The sequence below is a fragment of the Clupea harengus genome, chromosome 15 (genome assembly GCF_900700415.2).
Source record: "Clupea harengus chromosome 15, Ch_v2.0.2, whole genome shotgun sequence".
In the NCBI taxonomy this organism is placed as follows: Eukaryota; Metazoa; Chordata; class Actinopteri; order Clupeiformes; family Clupeidae; genus Clupea; species Clupea harengus.
This window is the reverse complement of record NC_045166.1, coordinates 18,396,501-18,414,342: the sequence shown is the minus strand read 5'-3', so window position 1 is coordinate 18,414,342 and position 17,842 is coordinate 18,396,501. Positions and strand designations below refer to the sequence as shown.

General features: G+C 44.6%; 2 protein-coding genes across 6 annotated transcripts in view; one reads left to right on the top strand and one right to left on the bottom strand.

Annotated features, from left to right (window-relative positions):
• Positions 1-237: 237 nt before the first annotated feature.
• On the bottom strand, positions 238-15,062 carry elp3 (elongator acetyltransferase complex subunit 3). Its single transcript, XM_012835638.2, has 15 exons — positions 14,859-15,062; positions 14,262-14,361; positions 13,901-14,039; positions 13,592-13,662; positions 13,286-13,349; positions 13,019-13,087; positions 11,914-12,068; positions 7,677-7,838; positions 7,442-7,568; positions 3,635-3,828; positions 3,259-3,349; positions 2,991-3,056; positions 2,165-2,392; positions 1,487-1,568; positions 238-1,013 (listed from the first exon to the last, which is right to left on the bottom strand). The coding sequence occupies exons 1-15, from the start codon at positions 14,878-14,880 to the stop codon at positions 937-939; spliced, it is 1,647 nt and encodes a 548-aa protein (XP_012691092.1). The 5' UTR covers positions 14,881-15,062; the 3' UTR covers positions 238-936.
• Positions 15,063-15,621: 559 nt separating this feature from the next.
• LOC105907324 (kinesin-like protein KIF13B) overlaps positions 15,622-17,842 on the top strand; it is a 34,477-nt gene continuing 32,256 nt past the window's right edge. For 4 of the 5 annotated variants that reach the window (XM_042709865.1, XM_031581411.2, XM_012835629.3 and 1 more), the window contains exons 1-3: positions 15,623-15,974; positions 16,459-16,555; positions 17,081-17,174. In XM_042709865.1, the coding sequence (XP_042565799.1) occupies positions 16,486-16,555; positions 17,081-17,174 (164 nt within the window). In that variant the 5' untranslated portion in view covers positions 15,623-15,974; positions 16,459-16,485. Of the gene's footprint in view, positions 15,975-16,458; positions 16,556-17,080; positions 17,175-17,842 lie in introns of all 5 variants that reach the window. The other variant, XM_031581410.2, reaches the window with a different exon arrangement.

Sequence of the window (17,842 nt, the reverse complement as noted above, 5' to 3'; positions counted from 1 at the left end):
GCAGCAGTAAAAGCTCATCAAAGTCACCATCAACCCGGGGGGGGCTCTGACTCCCAGGCGGTGCTGCAGCTCATGGTAACCTTCTATTTTTGTGAAAATGTAAAAGAACCCCAACTCGTCCTGGGGCCTATATGGATTTGGTGACACATTATCTACAGCCTGACAGGGAACCGAATGAGTTTGCTCCATTTCGGTCGCGGCTGTCACATACCAAAGCACCAATACACACAGCATGGATATTTTTGACTAATAGACTTTATTCGAGACAAAACCGAAAACCCTCCCCTGAACCATCCAAAATTCCGTTCTTTGTAAGCATCGGCGCTCAACATAATAAGGCCATACCATTTTAAGGACATACAGTAATGTAATTTCAGAAAAAAACTGGGCAAAGATTAATACGGATTTGTTTATGAAACCCAACTGCTTCCTTTTCTCGCAAACAATTCAGTGCGTTTATTTAACGGCTAGGTTTACTAAACTCCTGATATTCCATTTCACCCCACATCCTAGACAATCGTTGATCAAACAACAGGCGAACACTCTCCGCTACTGTCTAGAGAATGTTACATGACTGGGACCAATGGGAAGTCTGCAAATTGTATGCAAAGACGTCAAACCCATGAACTAACCAAAGTCAATATTTAAAAGACACAATCCAGGGTGGAAAACATGAGGTAAATCCGTGAAATAACGTAATCGCACAGCAAAATGACTGAAAACGGCTTGATGCCGCACACTCTGAGAAACTCCTGTGGAGTGCATTAACATTGCCTTCAGTCCTCAGGAATCAATTTACAGAAACGTCCATGACAACTGCATTGGGGCATGAGCCATGCAGGCGTCTTACTGAAAGGCCTCAAAATGTGTGTTTGCTCCGTCCTCAAGGACATAAAAATGTCTATAAAATGTACGCTGGGTTTTGTCCGGTCCCCATCAGTCCAGGCGCTTCACCATATATGGCCCCTCTAGCTCATAGCCCATCTTTCTGTAGTAGTTCCTGGTTCCTACCCCTGCAAGAGAGACAAAATGGGGATAAGAGGAGGAAGCAAACAGATGCATCAACAGAGGCCTTGGTCCATCCAACAGTGGCAAGTAGGCTAAGATCAGCATGAAACTTGTTTATGACCAAAATACAGCCACTCTGATGTCAGAAAGGAATCATACACTAACTGATTTGACTCAACTGAGCATGCACTAACAGATTTTAACTTCACTGTTGTAGACAAATTCAGGTCTACTCCACATTGCTCTGCCAGGTGCCAAATCAGTGCGTTTGCCAAGGTCCCTTGACAACGATCTGTTGAGATACAATCTAACCCGGCCTCCGACTAGTGTCAGACACCCCAATATTTTGTGGCATGTTAAGACGTTATTGGCACAACAAATCTCACTGCGAGAGATAAGCAGGATACGGAGATGAGAGTCTGAGAGCGATTTGTGATCAGGAGCCTGCAGCGAGCAAGAGTTTTGCATTTTCTTATACCGGAGATGACAGCCAGCTTGCTGGAGCCGTGCTCCTCTCGAGCGATTCTCTCCGCTTCCTCCATCAGCATCATACCAAAGCCCTGCGAGATGGAGAGAGAGAGAGAGAGCCATGGAAAGAGAGAGAGAGACATGGAGAGAGAGAGAGAAGATGGGGAGCAACAGAGAGAGAGGTGGTAGATGCAGTGATTTGTCCGATAGGAAAAGATATCACACTTGTTCAACAGGAACGTAGTAAGAGATTTGAGGGAGATGCAGAAAAGGTTCTAACAGTGCGAGTGCATATGTCGAGGTGTGTGTGTGTGTGTTTAAGAGAGAGAATGTGTGTGTGTGTGTGTGTGTGTGTGTATGTGTGAGAGAGAGAGAGAGAGAGCGAGAGTGTGTGAGTGAGAGTGAGATTGTGTGTGTCTGTGTGTGTGTCAGAGTGAGAGCGCTTGTGTGGGTGTGTGTGTGTGTGTGTGTGTGAGTTAACTGGAGCTGGAATTTGCCAGTGTGTTTATGATCCTATAAACGTCGACTGGTATTGTAAATGGTATTGTACCATGGCGTCATTGTGATCGTGTGTTTGTATGTGTGTTAGTGTTGGAGCGAGAATGCGTGACTGTTGTGTGTTAGGGAGAGAGAAAGAGAAGAGAAAGAGAGAGAGAAAAGAGAGAGAGTGTGTGTGCGTGTGTGTTACCTGGTGCTGGAACTTGCTGGGGTCTCTGCTGCTGACGGGCACCACGCTGCCGTAGACGTGGAGCTCACGCACGATGGACACGCTGCCCTTGAGCTCGGCCCTGAAGGACTGCGGGGAGCAGCGGCGCAGACGGAGCAGGCCAATAAGGATGTCCTGCTCCGGGTCCTCGTACGACAGGAACGTCTCCCAGCCGCCGTTAGCCACGTAGTCGCGCCGGATCAGCTCCACCTGTGGGGAGGCAAAGAAACGCACACAGTCCCTCATAACTGTAGGGAGGCAAAGAAACACACACAAACACACACACACAGTCTCTCATAACTGTAGGGAGGCAAAGAAACACACACAAACACACACGCACAGTCTCTCATAACTGTAGGGAGGCAAAGAAACACACACACACACGCACTCATAACTGTAGGGAGGCAAAAAATACACACACACACACACACACACACACACACACACACACACACACACACAGTCACTCATAACTGTAGGGAGGCAAAAAAACACACAAACACAGTCACTCATAACTGTAGGTAGGCAATGAAACACACACACACTCATGTTTTCGTGATTATTTTTTGATGAAATGAAACCGTACAGATCTAACAACCCCAAACTAAATACATGTATTCTAAAAAAACTATTGTTATTAAAATGGATTTATTCACTCTTGAGAATCAGCAGTGGAATTAACAGCAAGCATTATGACTGCAAGCATTATGACTACTGACGTCAGTCAAACAACTGTAACTACTGTGCAAGCCTTGCTGGTATTCTCAGTGGCTTTGCTGTTTAGAATTATAAAGCAGAGAGACCGTACCTGGTAGGGTCGTAGTTTGTGATGGATCTCCTGAATGCCCACTTCTCTGGTTCTCACGTCCCGACACTACAGGAGAGGTAAAAGAACATTTCATGTGCTTTACCATGCGGTTCTACAATGGGACTCTATCAATTACAAGTCACTGTGAATTCCATGCCTCGAAGCTGTTCACCTTTCAGTTCATTAACAAACAGGACATGACCGTTATTGTGTCGTTTATTTTTATTGTGTATGTATTAATGTTGGGGCTGTTGTCAGAGGTCCTCACCTCAGTGCCCATGTCCTTCATGCGGGCAAGGGCCAGCTCCCTCAGGTTGCCATGCTCCACCCCAGAGCTCACCAAGGGCATGGGGATGTCCCTGGGAAGAGACCAGAGGACCAATCAGATGGAAGTACTTGTATTCAGTTACAGGATTCTATGACCCAAAGCAAACAATAAACAAAAAATGGCTCCTGCGGATTGAACCTAGGACCTAAAGTTGTTCTCTGCATTGACATGATCTACAAGGTAAACTATAAACCCAGCAGCAAACAGGTTGTGTGTCCTCACCCTGTTTAACAGCCACCCAAGTATGGCCCTTCATGATTGACATAAATAACTTGATGAAAAAAAAAACCTCAGCCTTCTGGAGTGTTCCTCTCACCTCTGCACCCGGTACACGCGGGTCCAGGGCGGTACCAGAGCCAGGATGCGGGCCACCAGGTCCACTAGTGCGCTGGGAGAGTAGCTCTTGTAGCGGCCCGTCTTCCACATCTCATACAGACCCGTCCCTCGGATCACCAGAGTCGGGTACAGCTTCAGCCCATCCGGACGGAACGCAGGGTTCTCAAAGAACTCCTGAAGAAAGTGCAGAAGGAACCATAGCAAAACAATTGAACAACAAAACAAAGGAACTTGGGAGATGAAAGTTTACAAGAACTAACAGTAAATTGAGGTTAAATACAGGATCGAAGATACAACCAAGTTGTAGAATCTCCCTCAGAAAAGTAAATAAAAAGAGAAATCCATGAACAACAATGTTTTTCAGAAAAACATGGCACACTTTGACAAAAACTGCATTTTTTATGAAGGATTAAAGTGTTTGATTTACGCAATTGATTTAGGGGGACCCAAACATCTGCTGGTTAATAACTCACAACTGCTGGTTCTCATGCAATAAAGTTTGCGCCCACCGTGTTGCCACGGTTACCAAAACCGGCTCCTTCCTCTCCCTCCAGCGTCACTGCCTTTGCCTAGGACGCAGTTCGGCAGTGAGAGCCGTTACAATCGGCACGACAGCGCAGTCACTCTAGACGTCTTAGCGAGTACAGTGAGACATGAGTGTATCACTCCAGCTGACACTGCCACTCACAGTGCCTTTACCTACTGACGCTGTAGACAAAATTAAACGCAATATACACACACGCCACAATCAAGAAAGTTGAATTGGAGTATGCAAAAGAATGGGCAATGTACTTCTTGTGAATTTTTTTCTACAGGTACTATGGTTGTTTGAGGTATGTGTTGGATGTGATATATATTGTGTACCTGTGTCCGTGTGTGTATGTGTGTGTGTGTGTGTGCGGTTGTGTGCTGTAACAGGAAGCCTCGTATATGTGTTCGTTGAGAGGTATGAGTGGGTGTACCAGTGTGTGTGTGTGTGTGTCTAGATGGGAGTGTGTGTGGGTTGGTGAGATGTCTGCGTGGGGGTAGATAAGTGAGAGCCTGGGCTGGAGATGCTCTTTAATGGGATTCTGCTATCTGCCTCTATTTTCTCGCTCCTATGCCATCCCCCCCACACACCCACACACACACACACACCCCCCTTCTCCCCTTCTGATACCAGCAACATGGACCCCGCACTCAAGAGATAGGGGGTGGAGGAGGAGGAACGCAAGGGAGCAGGAGACAGCAAAAGAGGTAGAGCGAGAGGGAAGTGACAGGGGAAAAAAAGAGGTGTAAGGAGGAAGAGAGAGAACGAGAGAGGCAAGGAGGGAAAGAGAGTGAGAGCGCAAGACAGAAGTGGAGTGGGGCTATTAGTGGAGCTGAGGGCAACAACAAACAGAAAAGTGAATAAGAAGAACAGAAGAGAGGAGGAGGTGGAGAAAGTGGGCAGGGAGAGCAAACCCATGGAACAGACACTGACAGAACGGGAGAGAGAGAGAGAGCGGGCAAGAAAGAGAGAACACCTTGTGACGCAGGTGGGCTATTTGGGAAGTGAGCCGAACAGTGATAACACAGCACTCACCACATTAGGAGGCAGTGGCGTTGCCAGCCCAGGCAGTGCCAACATTAATCTTAGCCTCTCCAAGCCTAAAACCCTGGACTGGTATCGCCAGATCTTTAGAGCCACTGGCAAACACCAATTACTGATGGCAAATCAGATTAGCCAAAATGAGAAGAAGATGCATCTGCAGCCAAGGAGAATACCAAAGCAAAAATATGGTGCAACATGATTGGGCTGCGGAACTGTAGCTATGAATTCCTTTCAGAACTTTAACCAGACCCTGGATCTTAGGGTATGTTGAAAAAGTGTCTACGCTGAATGGGGTTTCTCAGTGCAACTCATGGACTCCATTGGTAGGGTTCACTAAGATGATGACGACATGTCAGAGAATACCCAGGCCAGGCAGAGATCCAAAGATATGCAAGTGGTCTTCATACTTACTGAGAAAACCTCATATTTTGTTAATTCTTTTGTTCAGAAACAAATCAGCATAGCTATTTTAGATATTAATCTCTTCAGATATCTAGGTCTATAAAAATCACCAGGGGTCTTTTTTCCCCAGACAAGAATTACAAAGGGAACAGGATTAAAGTTTGATGGACAAGCATTAATTTAAATCTATGAAGAGCTTAATCCTTATCTTAGACCACCTGGGCTCAAGGCTTTGGCCAATGCCATGAGTACATAAAACTAATAAACTAAAATAATCAAAATAATTACAAATCTAGCCGTCCGCAAAAGACACTTAGACCCTTAGAACTTGTTAAATAAACACATGCAATTGCCAGTGAGATAACAACTGCTAACAAAGAGATCATAAGTGGCTAAGAAAAAATAAGAAATAAACAAATAAAAAACCCAACTCTTCTACAGATGTTCTTTCCTCAAACTGCACCAGACTCTCTCAGACAGGCCGCTATCGGTCTCCGACGCTCACACAAAGCCCACGCGCAGCGCAGGCTACAGCGGTGACACAAAAGGCTTCCTGGCTTGGCACACTGGCAGAGAGGGGTGACAGGCTGAATGGGCCCACCCATGCAGAGACACCCCGGACTGGGATTGCCTCTCGACTTTAATGGAGCTCTCTGTATTACGGCTCCCTTCGGTAATAAAAGAACAATTCATCCCTGATAATGGAGACTGCCTTGGAGGGTGTCGGAGGATGGGGGGGGGGGTGTCTCCCGTGTCATAGCTGGAGCTTGAAAAAAATAAAAAAGGACGAGCTGCACACACAGTTCATCACACACATTTGCACACGCATACACAAACAGAGCACCTACGGCACAGAAAAGCACAGGATATGTCACCTAACCACGTCAGCAAATATACGCACACAAACATACGCTCCAAAACCCTCTAATATCATACATACATATACACACACACACACACACACACACACACACACACACACACACACACACACACACACACACACACACACACACACACACACACACACACACACACACACACACACACACACACACACACAACGCAACACACACACCAACTAGATATACCAAACACTGTATCGCACATTACTACAATACATGAAGCACCACTGAAATATCAGATTTACACACCATGACACACCCAATCATCTTACATTACACACCACACCACTCTCATTCTCTCATTCAATCATCACATCAGTTTCTTGCCAATAAGTCATCTGTTATGACAGCCACATAGAGACCAGAATTTTCCAGAACTCGATATCTAAGACAAGGGCAAACCGCAACTTCACTACTTCTCCCATAAGGCCTCAGGCTTTGCACAGAGAAAGATATGTGCAGTCTGTGCAATTATGTGAGTGAAAATTGGATATTGGACATTTTCATATTGGACAGTCCGGCAGCACAAGGCCATGAAGACAAAAACGATTCCTCCTACATGTATGTCATGGAGATGTACGTTTCTAGGGACACCCAGGACACCCTGCCTGCAGCCTGTGGGTGCAGTGTGTGCAATTCTGTGAGGGTCACACGGGTGTGTGTGTGTGTGTGTGTGTGTGTGTGTGTGTGTGTGTGTGTGTGTGTGTGTGTGTGTGTCAGAATCAGAATCAGGTTTTATTGGCTTTATAAGTAAGTTTGCACAAACAAGGAATTTGACTTGGTAAAGTGGCTCTCAATGTGCTTACACAGAATAAACATCACAACACAAAACAACACAAACAGTGTGTGTGTGTGTGTGTGTGTGTGTGTGTGCATGCATGCGTGCGTGCGTGCATGTGTTACTCACTATGAACTGCTCGATGTCCCGCTCCATCCCCACGTTGGGCAGGTCTGGCATCATGTGGGACACCACCTTAAACCCGGCGTCTTTGGCCAGATGGAATGACTCGCACACCGCCCGCACCGTGTGACCCCTGGTAAGAAAGACACACCAGGGGTCACATACAGCAGCAGCTCATACTGTTCTTCCTCATTACCTGAGGGTGTGGTGACTCAGTTACAGGTGTTGACCCCCCCCTCACCTGTTGGTGTCTCGTGCCACGTCCTCATAGACGCTCTGGACGCCGATCTCCAACCGAGTGCAGCCGTAACCCAGCATGTCGCTGAGGTGCCGCTTTAGGCAGTAGTCCGGACGCGTCTCTATGGTGATGCCCACGCACTTGGTGTTACTCCGCTCCGAGTACCTAGGGAGTAGGGAGAGTGGGTCCACACACAGTATTCCTGAGTACAACAGAACTACTGATAATTACTCAAGACAGCTTCACATATGGCAACACTAACTGACGATCACTCCAATGTTTGACTGACTTTTTTTTACTATATCTTCCAGTCCTTTATACAAACTGACACAAACAAATCCTAACAATGAGTCATTCTGAATCCGAGAACCAAATATTAACACCAACTTGAAAGGAACTCAGACTTGAAAAATACTGACATTGTATCTGGTTTTAACCAACAGCAGAGTAATTACACAGAATCGCTGATGCCAACCAACCCTGACACCACTTATCATTGTGACAAAGGAATGTGCAATTTAACAGTAATATTAAGTCCCACTAATCCAAACGGATTCCACACGCCCCCCTTTTTTTCATGCTCGTCAGAGCTGAGAACCCACTCTCACATAAGTACGTCGTGGCAAAGGGCATCAAAGTCTTTTCACTGAGGTGCGTTTTTATGTTGCGTTTGACAATGTCTGTCACCCAAGTTGATTTGCACACAAAAAAGCTAGTAGCTTGGCTAGCAACAACTGTACTGGTGCTTACATCCTGATCTGAGGTAGACTTGGAAGGGCAACCTGGGATGCTGTTGCCGGCAGGTGCATCCTCGACTGTAGGCCTTCCACTAGTAGTAGCGGTTGGTGTCTCTCTGGGGATAAACTCTTTTTAACCATTTATCCATTTTCTTGCAGCAACCGGAATGAGCTCCCGCTTCTCTACACAGGCTTCGCTGATCACTACAATGTATACATGAGCTATTCAGTCTATTTGGTCAAGTATACTTATAGGTCAGTTTAAAAATGTAATGGGCTGTTTCACTTCCAAAATGCAAATTACCTTTTTTTCCCTGCGTACCCCCTACGTCCCTTTGCGTACCCCAGTTTGGGAAACACAGTGCAACAAGTGCAACAAACGACCATTACTGCTTACATGTCATGAACTGGGATTTTTATACAGAAAGATCCAATTAAGTGTAAAAGATGCTAATGCTAACTGGTGCTAGAAGCAGATGCACTGCGTTCCCCATACTAGCGACATTTGTCAAAGAACACAGGAATGCAGGACCTGAGGGAGGATGATTAGTCTTTGCGGTTTTCCTAGCCTCTGTCTGGTCGCTGCAATTCCTCTGAACAAATGAGGTTGTGGTCCCTCGGGAACATTCTAAATCTGCCCTTTTAATTGCCTCCAAAATGAGACGTTCAGTTTAATTTTAAACGACCAAGCTACAGACGTCGTTGGCTCCACCAGCTTGTGACTAGAGATAGAGAACACTGTCCATTTTTTCTTTCCTCTCTTTACCCTGCACACACACAGATACAAAGGCACACACATACAGACACTAAAGCCTGCACACACACACACACACACACACACACACACACACACACACACACACACACACACACACACACACACACACACACACACACACACACACACACACAGTCAAACATATGGGTAAACACAAACACACACACACACAGGCAGCCGACAGCAGAGATAAGAAACTGAAATCGAACTCTGACGTCTCCAGCTGATTAGCAGCCCGAACAATTACAACAATCATGTCATCTTAACAAACCCAATGACACACACAGACACACACACACACACACACACACACACACGATTTGAGACGCCAGTAATCCTGGGGATGGCCTTGAAAACATACACACAAACACACACACAATTTATCAGTACTTTGGAACAGCAAAAAAATGACAAAAAAAACAAACAAACTAATAAGTCAATCAGGTCCGGAAGGTTTTTCACACTGCATTATCTCCAGCCCCACACTCCCCTCACCCTGAAGTCAAACTCCCTCAAAGTCTTTGCTACCGTTTAGGCTGTTTGCAACCCCCCCACACACACCCACCCCCACACACACCCCCCCCCCCCCCCACAAAAAAGTTTTTGCCAAAGTTTGGGGCTCTAACCCTGCCAGTCATGCTGCCAGCCATCCAAGTGGCATCTCAATTACGCCCTGCCCGCTCTGACAGCCAGTGCTGGTTAGAGCAAGGGCGCCAATCTAACGGGACACGTCACCCAGGTCCAAAACGGGAAACGGCCCTCCGGCTGGCCGTCAAAGTGGGCCGCCTGATGCTTAATTGAGAATTAATTGGTTCAGGATTTGATTCCATTGACTGAATAACCGCAGGCACCCCTTACAGGACAGAGGGTGTGTGTGTCTGTGTCTGTGTGTGTGAGTGTGTGTCTGTGTCTGTGTGTGTGAGTGTGTGTGTGTGTGTTTGTGACCGGCGACATGTCTCAGTTACTGTGTGTTGTGTCATTGCGCTAACTGGAACCTCAGTTTGTGCTTCTACAACCTTTACCCTTATTAAGTGCTCCAGTAGCTGAACTTGGTAGGGAAAGATGCTAACAGTGGCAAGGTCAGGGAACGCAACGCACATGCAGACGAAAATGTATATCTGCACTGTACTGGATGTCACTTTGGATAAAAGAATCTGCTCTATAAATGTAAGTAAGTGTAGAGATACAGGTAGAGAGTAAGTAATAGATAGATGTAGAGATATTTTACATGAAACTCTTGACTGTTCTCTATTTAAAAACCAACTTGTACTAAGGAGAAGAGACAACTCCTAAGCTAGGAGAAAAACTCCGTCACTAAGGCTGGTGTCAGGTCTTATGCACGTGCTTGCTTTCAATAACCTCTGTGATTGGTTGATGAGTGACAGGTCTGTGCCGGTGAATATTGATGAGTTTTTCCCGGCCCCACCTGCAAAAAGAAAACTTGTGTGATGGTGAGAAGGCATGCACTAAATGGTTTACCGCAGAGATCCGTAGATAAATAGATGAAAAAATAAATAAAAATGACAGGCTACAAATGAAATAACAACGGAAAACACTACCCATAGAAAGAGTATCTTCGCAAAGTTTTCAAAATGCATCTGTATGACACTTCCGTGTAGACAGTAAGTAGTTTAATTTAATTTACAATACAACGTTACATTCAATTCAATTTCATAAATAAATGGGTTTATTCGGTTGGTCGGTGGGGTTGCATCCCTTAAGATCCACAATTATTCCTTCGCGACTGAGACTTGCATTCCAAAACATCGTGACGTGGAATGATAGATACTGCTGTTTTCCGATTGTTTGTGAATTGGTTTTAGTGAGTTAGGAGTCCTCTCAACTACTTCTTGGTGTGAATTCCTTTTACTCAAAAAAATACGAGTCCCAAAGATAAGACTGACATTGTCATTATTTTTAGGAGTTTCTCCTAAATTGGCAAGTTACTTTTACAACTTTTAGCCTTAAGACCCTTTGTGAATAAAGGCTCAGGACATTTGGAACAGTGAGAAGGGTGAGGAGTCTAACCCGAAGAGACAGTGTCTGATACTCTACTGACGCTCTGCTGATTCCAAGGAGAATTACACAGCAGAAAATGCCCCCCTCTAGACAATGAGGGCCAACTTGTAATTCTCATACGCAGTCATCTGCGACCACCAGGCACTAAGCTTAATATATACAAGCGACGAGGATCACAACAGTCTGACTCATGCGTCAGCAGTACATTGAGTGCACATCGCCCTCTTATGGTCGATTCGTTTTTCAGGAGACCCACACAGAGCTCCCAGCCAAACGGAGTGTCTGTTGTCAGTTAAATTTGTATTACAACATATGCAAAAATTGAAAGAGGAGTCACGAAAATGATGAAAGGTAAGAGGTAGTTAAGTGTAAGCTTGGCCAGGCTGGACCCTAATGCTAGAGGTGAGCACGGGGGAGTATGTGTATAGTGTAACAGAGTGGAGATAAATGACTATGCTATTAGCCGTACGTACAGTGTACCTGTGTGTGTGTGTGTGTGTGTGTGTGTGTGTGTGTGTGTGACGCAGGTGTGTAGGAGAATGCATGCATGTAATTGTCGGTCTCTGCCTCACTACTGTGTGCGTGCGCACGTGTGTGTGTGTGTAGAAGAATGTACATACGTATTTGACTATCTCTGGCTAACTCTTTGCAGGTCTGTATTGTTTGTGTGTGTGGACTGTGCGACTGCGTGACTGCGTAAGCATACTTGACGGCCTCAGCCACGCTGTTGGAGGTGTGTCCGGACAGAGCGTCGTGCAGGTTCCTGATGAAGTAGTCGCGGTACTCCTCTGCCAGGGCCATGAAGGTCCCGCCCATCACGATGAACTCCACCTTATCCACACTGTGACCCAGCTGCTTCAGCTACGAGTGGACATGGGTTACAGAGGAACAGGGGAAGAGGGGTAGCATGACCACAGGGGTGTGGGCAAAAGACAAAGTTTAACAGATATGTGTGAGTGGGTATACAGGTTTGTGTGTGACAAGGTGTAAGTATGTATGGTAGGGGGGTGTTTATGGAAGCAGAGTGTGTGGGGTGGACATGTATGCCCAGATATTACCCTCTGTCGTGTCGTGTCGTGTGTGTTGTGAGAAAACCCTAAGGTTTGGGCCGCAAGATGCTTATTCATTTAGAAGAGGAGGATCAACAGCAGTCACACAATATACATAGATTTTGAATGGGTTGGGTTGTCTTTGCTTAATAAACAAAGCTTATATTTCTGTAAGAATACTGAAGAATAAACATATCTCTCCCTATACAACCACATTTACAGCACCTCAGAGAGGCACTCAAGTCTCTTACTGGTCCACTGCCTCTTCAATAAAAAGGGTCATTTAAAAAGCGTTAAAAGATAACAAGCTACTTTGCATCATGCTGCAAGCCTCACACACTGCCATCAATATGCAGAGAACAGAAAGCTCGTCTTACACTTCATGATTATACTGGCTCTTTGCATAGAGAGCCCTTGTATAATGCTAATGATCTGTTCATTCAAGCACTGCGAATTATATGAAGTGTGAAGGTACATTTTTTTGGAAAGAGCACTTTAACATAGCCATAGGGTTAGGACCTTCATGTTTTGGTAGCAAGGGCTGTCATCAAAAGCAATGAACACATTCTTACACCGGTTGCATAATTAAATTAGGATCACAGACTTTCATGGAGCTCAGACCTGTCTGTATGTAAAAACAACCCATCCACATAGTTTTAGCATCACCACTTTTAAAGCTGGTCTGTGCACTTGCTTACTTTTGGTGGAATAAATTGGAGAGCAGAAGAGAAAAGGACGGCACAAGCTAACTGGGTTACTCACTTGTTCCACCCTGTGTCGCGTCTGCAGGTAGGGGTCGTACCGTGCCCGAATGGCCCTCATCGACGTTGGCTTACCATGACACACACACACACACACACACACACACACACACACACACACACACACACACACACACACACACACACACACACACACACACACACACACACACACACACGCACACGCATTGTAGTTTGGTTTTAGTGAACATGTTCTCAAGCATATTTCAGACTCATATTTCTGAGAGGATGGAGGGACGGTGAATACCTCATATCCTGTGTAGGACTGTGTGGAATACTCAAAATCTGAGTCGGGACCTCCTGGACAATATCTGCCAGAGCACAAAATATAGTTATCTCACAAAATCCTTGTGAATGGTGATTAGCTATGTTAGCTCATATGACTGAAAAAAAAAAAAACAATAGATGGTTGTTTGCATTTGAGCTGATTGACAGATGTTCAGATAAGATTTTTCTTTTTTTAATAAATATTCCATTGATGCTGATCAGCTATTGCTGAGAAATACACATCCATGGTCCCTCCCCATCCTACCCTGAGCCCCTGACCACTCACACACAGATGTTCCCTGTGAAGCTGATGTGAGGACACCGGTGCGGTTTGCACATGACGGCGACCACAGCGATCTGTAATGGAAGAAAAGGCTGCAGATGTCAGCTACTTTTACAATATAATCCTTCCATGCGTTAATATCATGTTTAATCCTAGCTGTAGTTATGACACTATCAATGTGTAAACCTTTTTACTCATTATCATTTGTGTAGAAGTCTGGTTCATTTTAATATTATGTATTTATCATTCCAAACACAGCACACTACTGTCACATGAAGTTATTTGTGTACGACTAGTTACGGCACTACTGACCCCACTGGCTGTGCGAATGGGCTTGGCCTTTAGTTTGGGCACCAGAGCACGTCTGTACTGTGGTGGAACAGCGGCAATTATGTCCACCAGCCGTGGTTGTGCAGAGAGGCCATACTTAGCCGAAGTCTTTGTCTTCACCCTGGAGGATGAGGTGACCAGTCACTGAGTTTTAGTTTCACACAATTAACTGAGTGAATTCATGAATTTGACATTCTTGATGAGCTTAGTCCACAGATCAGTGGGAGCATGTTGCAAATTGATGACTTCTGACGTTACACACTAACAACATTTCCACCAGTATTCATTCAGATATCTATCATTTGATCACACACAGACACGTAAGCTAGGAGTGTGAACTAACTTGTTGAGGTTGATGTCCTTCCCCTCCTCGTGAGCCTCAACCAATTGCTTGATGACATCGGCTATTGTAATCATCATCAGCTCCGCACGGCTGAGGTCACCTGAGCAAGTGGAGGGAAAAGATGTGAACTCTTTTAATTATGACATGATGCAAGCCTTAATGTGTTCTGCTCATTAACAACGGGATTAAATCTTTCAAAAACTGAATGACATAGGTCAAGCTAACATTTGGGGTAGTGCTCTCCCTGAACATTATCTCAGTTTATAATGTGTGTCAGTTGCTCTCAATGCAGTTCCATTGCATTAATAGATTAGATAATATAACGTAAGAGAATGTAACGTTGGTCAGTTAACAGGCTATCTATATCTGGCTAACGTTACGTCAACAGGGTCATTGGTACCAATAGCTAGAATATAAAAATAGACAACACGATTTACAATGAAGAGTGAATGACAGACATAGATAGTATATACGTGAAAGTAAGTCTAACTAACTTTAAATGCCACATAAATGCTACATACGTAACTAGCTGTGCTTATTAAACTCACACGCATCCAGCTAACGTTACTAGCTTTGGCTGAGAGATAAAACACTTACTCTTCTTCTTTGGCTTCCCCATGACAACAGCGCAGCCAAAAATATTTCACCAATACACAAATTATATCACAATATATTGAATCTTTATTTAATCTAAAACATACTATCTACTAAGAACGCAGACATTCCTGAAGATCAGCATGTAGGAACTAGACATGTCAACATGCTTATGGCCGTACTTTGTTTAGAACTGTCGAAAACGCTTCCGGATAGGTGCAACCACATTTTTCTTTCGGAAGAAAACAGAAATTCATATAGAGTTCCTTGTCCCATCTTCTAACAAAGACTGCTCAGTGGTCACAAGAAATTAATGGTAGCTGTAGCTATTAACTATGCTGATTTTTTTTAAAGAGTGAAAGTGACAACCTTTGAAAAAAAAATATGCATTGTGCTCATTTACTTTTACATTTTTTGTAGGCTATTATAACTCCAGATTGTTGTTGAATTATTAGGCAATTTTTTGTAATATATGGTTAGCCTATGAGTGTGTGGTTTAGTAGGTTTGGGGTTTGTTGATTTTAAGCTTTCCTAATCTATCAAAAGTAAGCATTTTCATATTAGCAAATGCAGATTGTTAAATACTTCGGATCCATCTGACACTTTGTGTGTCTTGAGAAACGAAAAGCACTGTGGAATTAAACTCATACGGCTGCTATGATAAAGTTAAATGTTGCACGTTTCACGTTGAACGCTGGCCAAAATAAATCCAACATTTATCCAGTTACAGCCTTTCCTCTTGGCCATTTGGACTGTCACTGTGCGTCCCAGCAAATCCGCCTCAGTGCAAATCTGTGACATAGGCGCTCAACCTGTTGCCTATGACTGTCCCACACTAGAACCTGTGCGAAGTCTCAGGTTAAAATGGCTTCAGTGGTCTCTCTCGGGAGTATCAGGAAATGAAGCAGGTGGAAATATGTCAGCTTGCTTTTGAAGTGTCATCGACTCGTAAAGCCGGAGGTTTCATTGGAGCCTGTCTGAACGATTGTTACTGAAGAAATTATTTCGGGGGGACTCCTCTATTTGGAATGTTTTATGATTGGAATAAAGCCAGTATAACCTCACAGGCTAAAAGCAAGCTAATGTCAATTCTCATTGGAGCTCTCCTTAAGATCGGTGGTAAGGCTTGCTTTTCTGTTTACAACACCTTCTGAGAACTGTAAACGGTCATTGCCACATAACTTCGGACTGTCGACAAATAGAATGTGCTAGTGTAATTTGTTGCACTCTAGATTTTCCTTTAACCTGCAGTTTATTCAGGTGCGTTGCCAGTGTTGCTGTGCTATGCCGTTTACCTCAGCCGAACCATCTGTTTCGACATTTAAACTAGGCTACTTGTAACAGTTAGTGTATTAGCTTTCCTTATACTTTGTCACTGAACAAACGATACAAATAGCGAGGAGGGTATGTGCATTAATGAGGTTTACATTAAGCGACAGTAGTCTACTAGGATACAAACATCGATAGTGTCTCAGATTAGTTATTGAAGCCTATAGGACATATCTTTGTAATAATCACTAACGAATTTGAATAGAATGCCTTTTTTACAATATAAGTAATCGCTTTGATATACAAGTGTTTACAAAGTTTTTCTGGATCTTAGACAACTAGACAACTAGACTTCTGGACCATGGACGAAACAAGTTTGAATGACTCAAACGTGAAGGTTGCTGTACGGGTCCGGCCAATGAACAGGAGAGGTGAGACATGAACGGAATCTTGTGACTGTCATTGCATTTCCATTAAGCAATGCCCCTCAACTCAGCAAGTGACTTAACTGTGTGAAACAGTGCCATGGCTGTTGAGCCGTGCGCACGAAAATAGAGCATGCTCTCCTTATTCATGGGAGTTTAAATGTAAAAACAAACACTTAAGCTTCGAATGGACCATTTCTAATTTCCCTTGGAAGGCATATGTGTTGTCCTTGGGGCATGTAGTTTTACCCTTTGATGTCACACTTGTTGGCCAAATACTTTTTTCAAGGAAAGCATGTACTTTTTACCCATGTTTTTTTTCTCCTCCTGGAAAACATCCCATGCAATTTGTGTTTTGAGCAAGTATAAAACAAGTCTGTTCAACTCTTCAAAACACAGTTTCGACACACTTCACCTCCCCTCTCACAAATGTTTGTGGTGTTTCTGAGCTGCTGTCCTACTTTTGTGCTGCTGCTAATGGGACTAGGAAATGAATGTTTTTCTCCTCTGTCCGCTGCACCTCCCTCACAGAAAAGGACCTGAAGACAAAATGTGTCATCGAAATGGAAGGCAACCAGACCATCCTCCACCCTGCCTGTGGGAACATGGGAAAAGGGGACACTAGGTAGGCTTTAAAAGCACACTAGCGGTGCAGTATATATGTAAACTTCTGTGAAACCACCACCACTAGTTTGAAATTGGAGCACAACTGACATCAGCAGGCTTCATGGTCAGGCTGATATAGCTGACTTAGATAGGGTAGAGGGACACCAGGGTCACAGACAATAGTACTAAAGACACTGGTTTTCAAGAGGACAACAAAGATTGGGCATTACAGCCTGCCATGATTAGTTAACTGCAGGGGAGAGACACAATAAAGCCCTTGACTGATGGTACGGACTGGTCTGGGTGGCCCGGCTTCTTGAAAAGAAACTTGACTTTCTGTTGCGATGCTCTCTCTCGGTCCCCTCCTCTGTTCTTAATCTCACATGGGCCGGGCTGGGAGGCTATACTCCCACCAATCTAAATTCCTCGGCTACTTTGGTCGTCCGGTTATCATAGCAACCGGTGTAGGGTCCAGTGGAGTGTAACCTTGGATTCTCTTAGTGCTGAAGGAAACAATGTGGCCTTGTGTGTGTGTGTGTGTGTGTGTGTGTGTGTGTGTGTGTGTGTGTGTGTGTGTGTGTGTGTGTGAGCCGAGTCTCACATCAGCCATCACAGGGTAAATAAGGGATCAGAAGAGCAGGTATAATTTTCATTGCTGCTGCTTCTCCCTCAGCTAAAAGCTGCAGT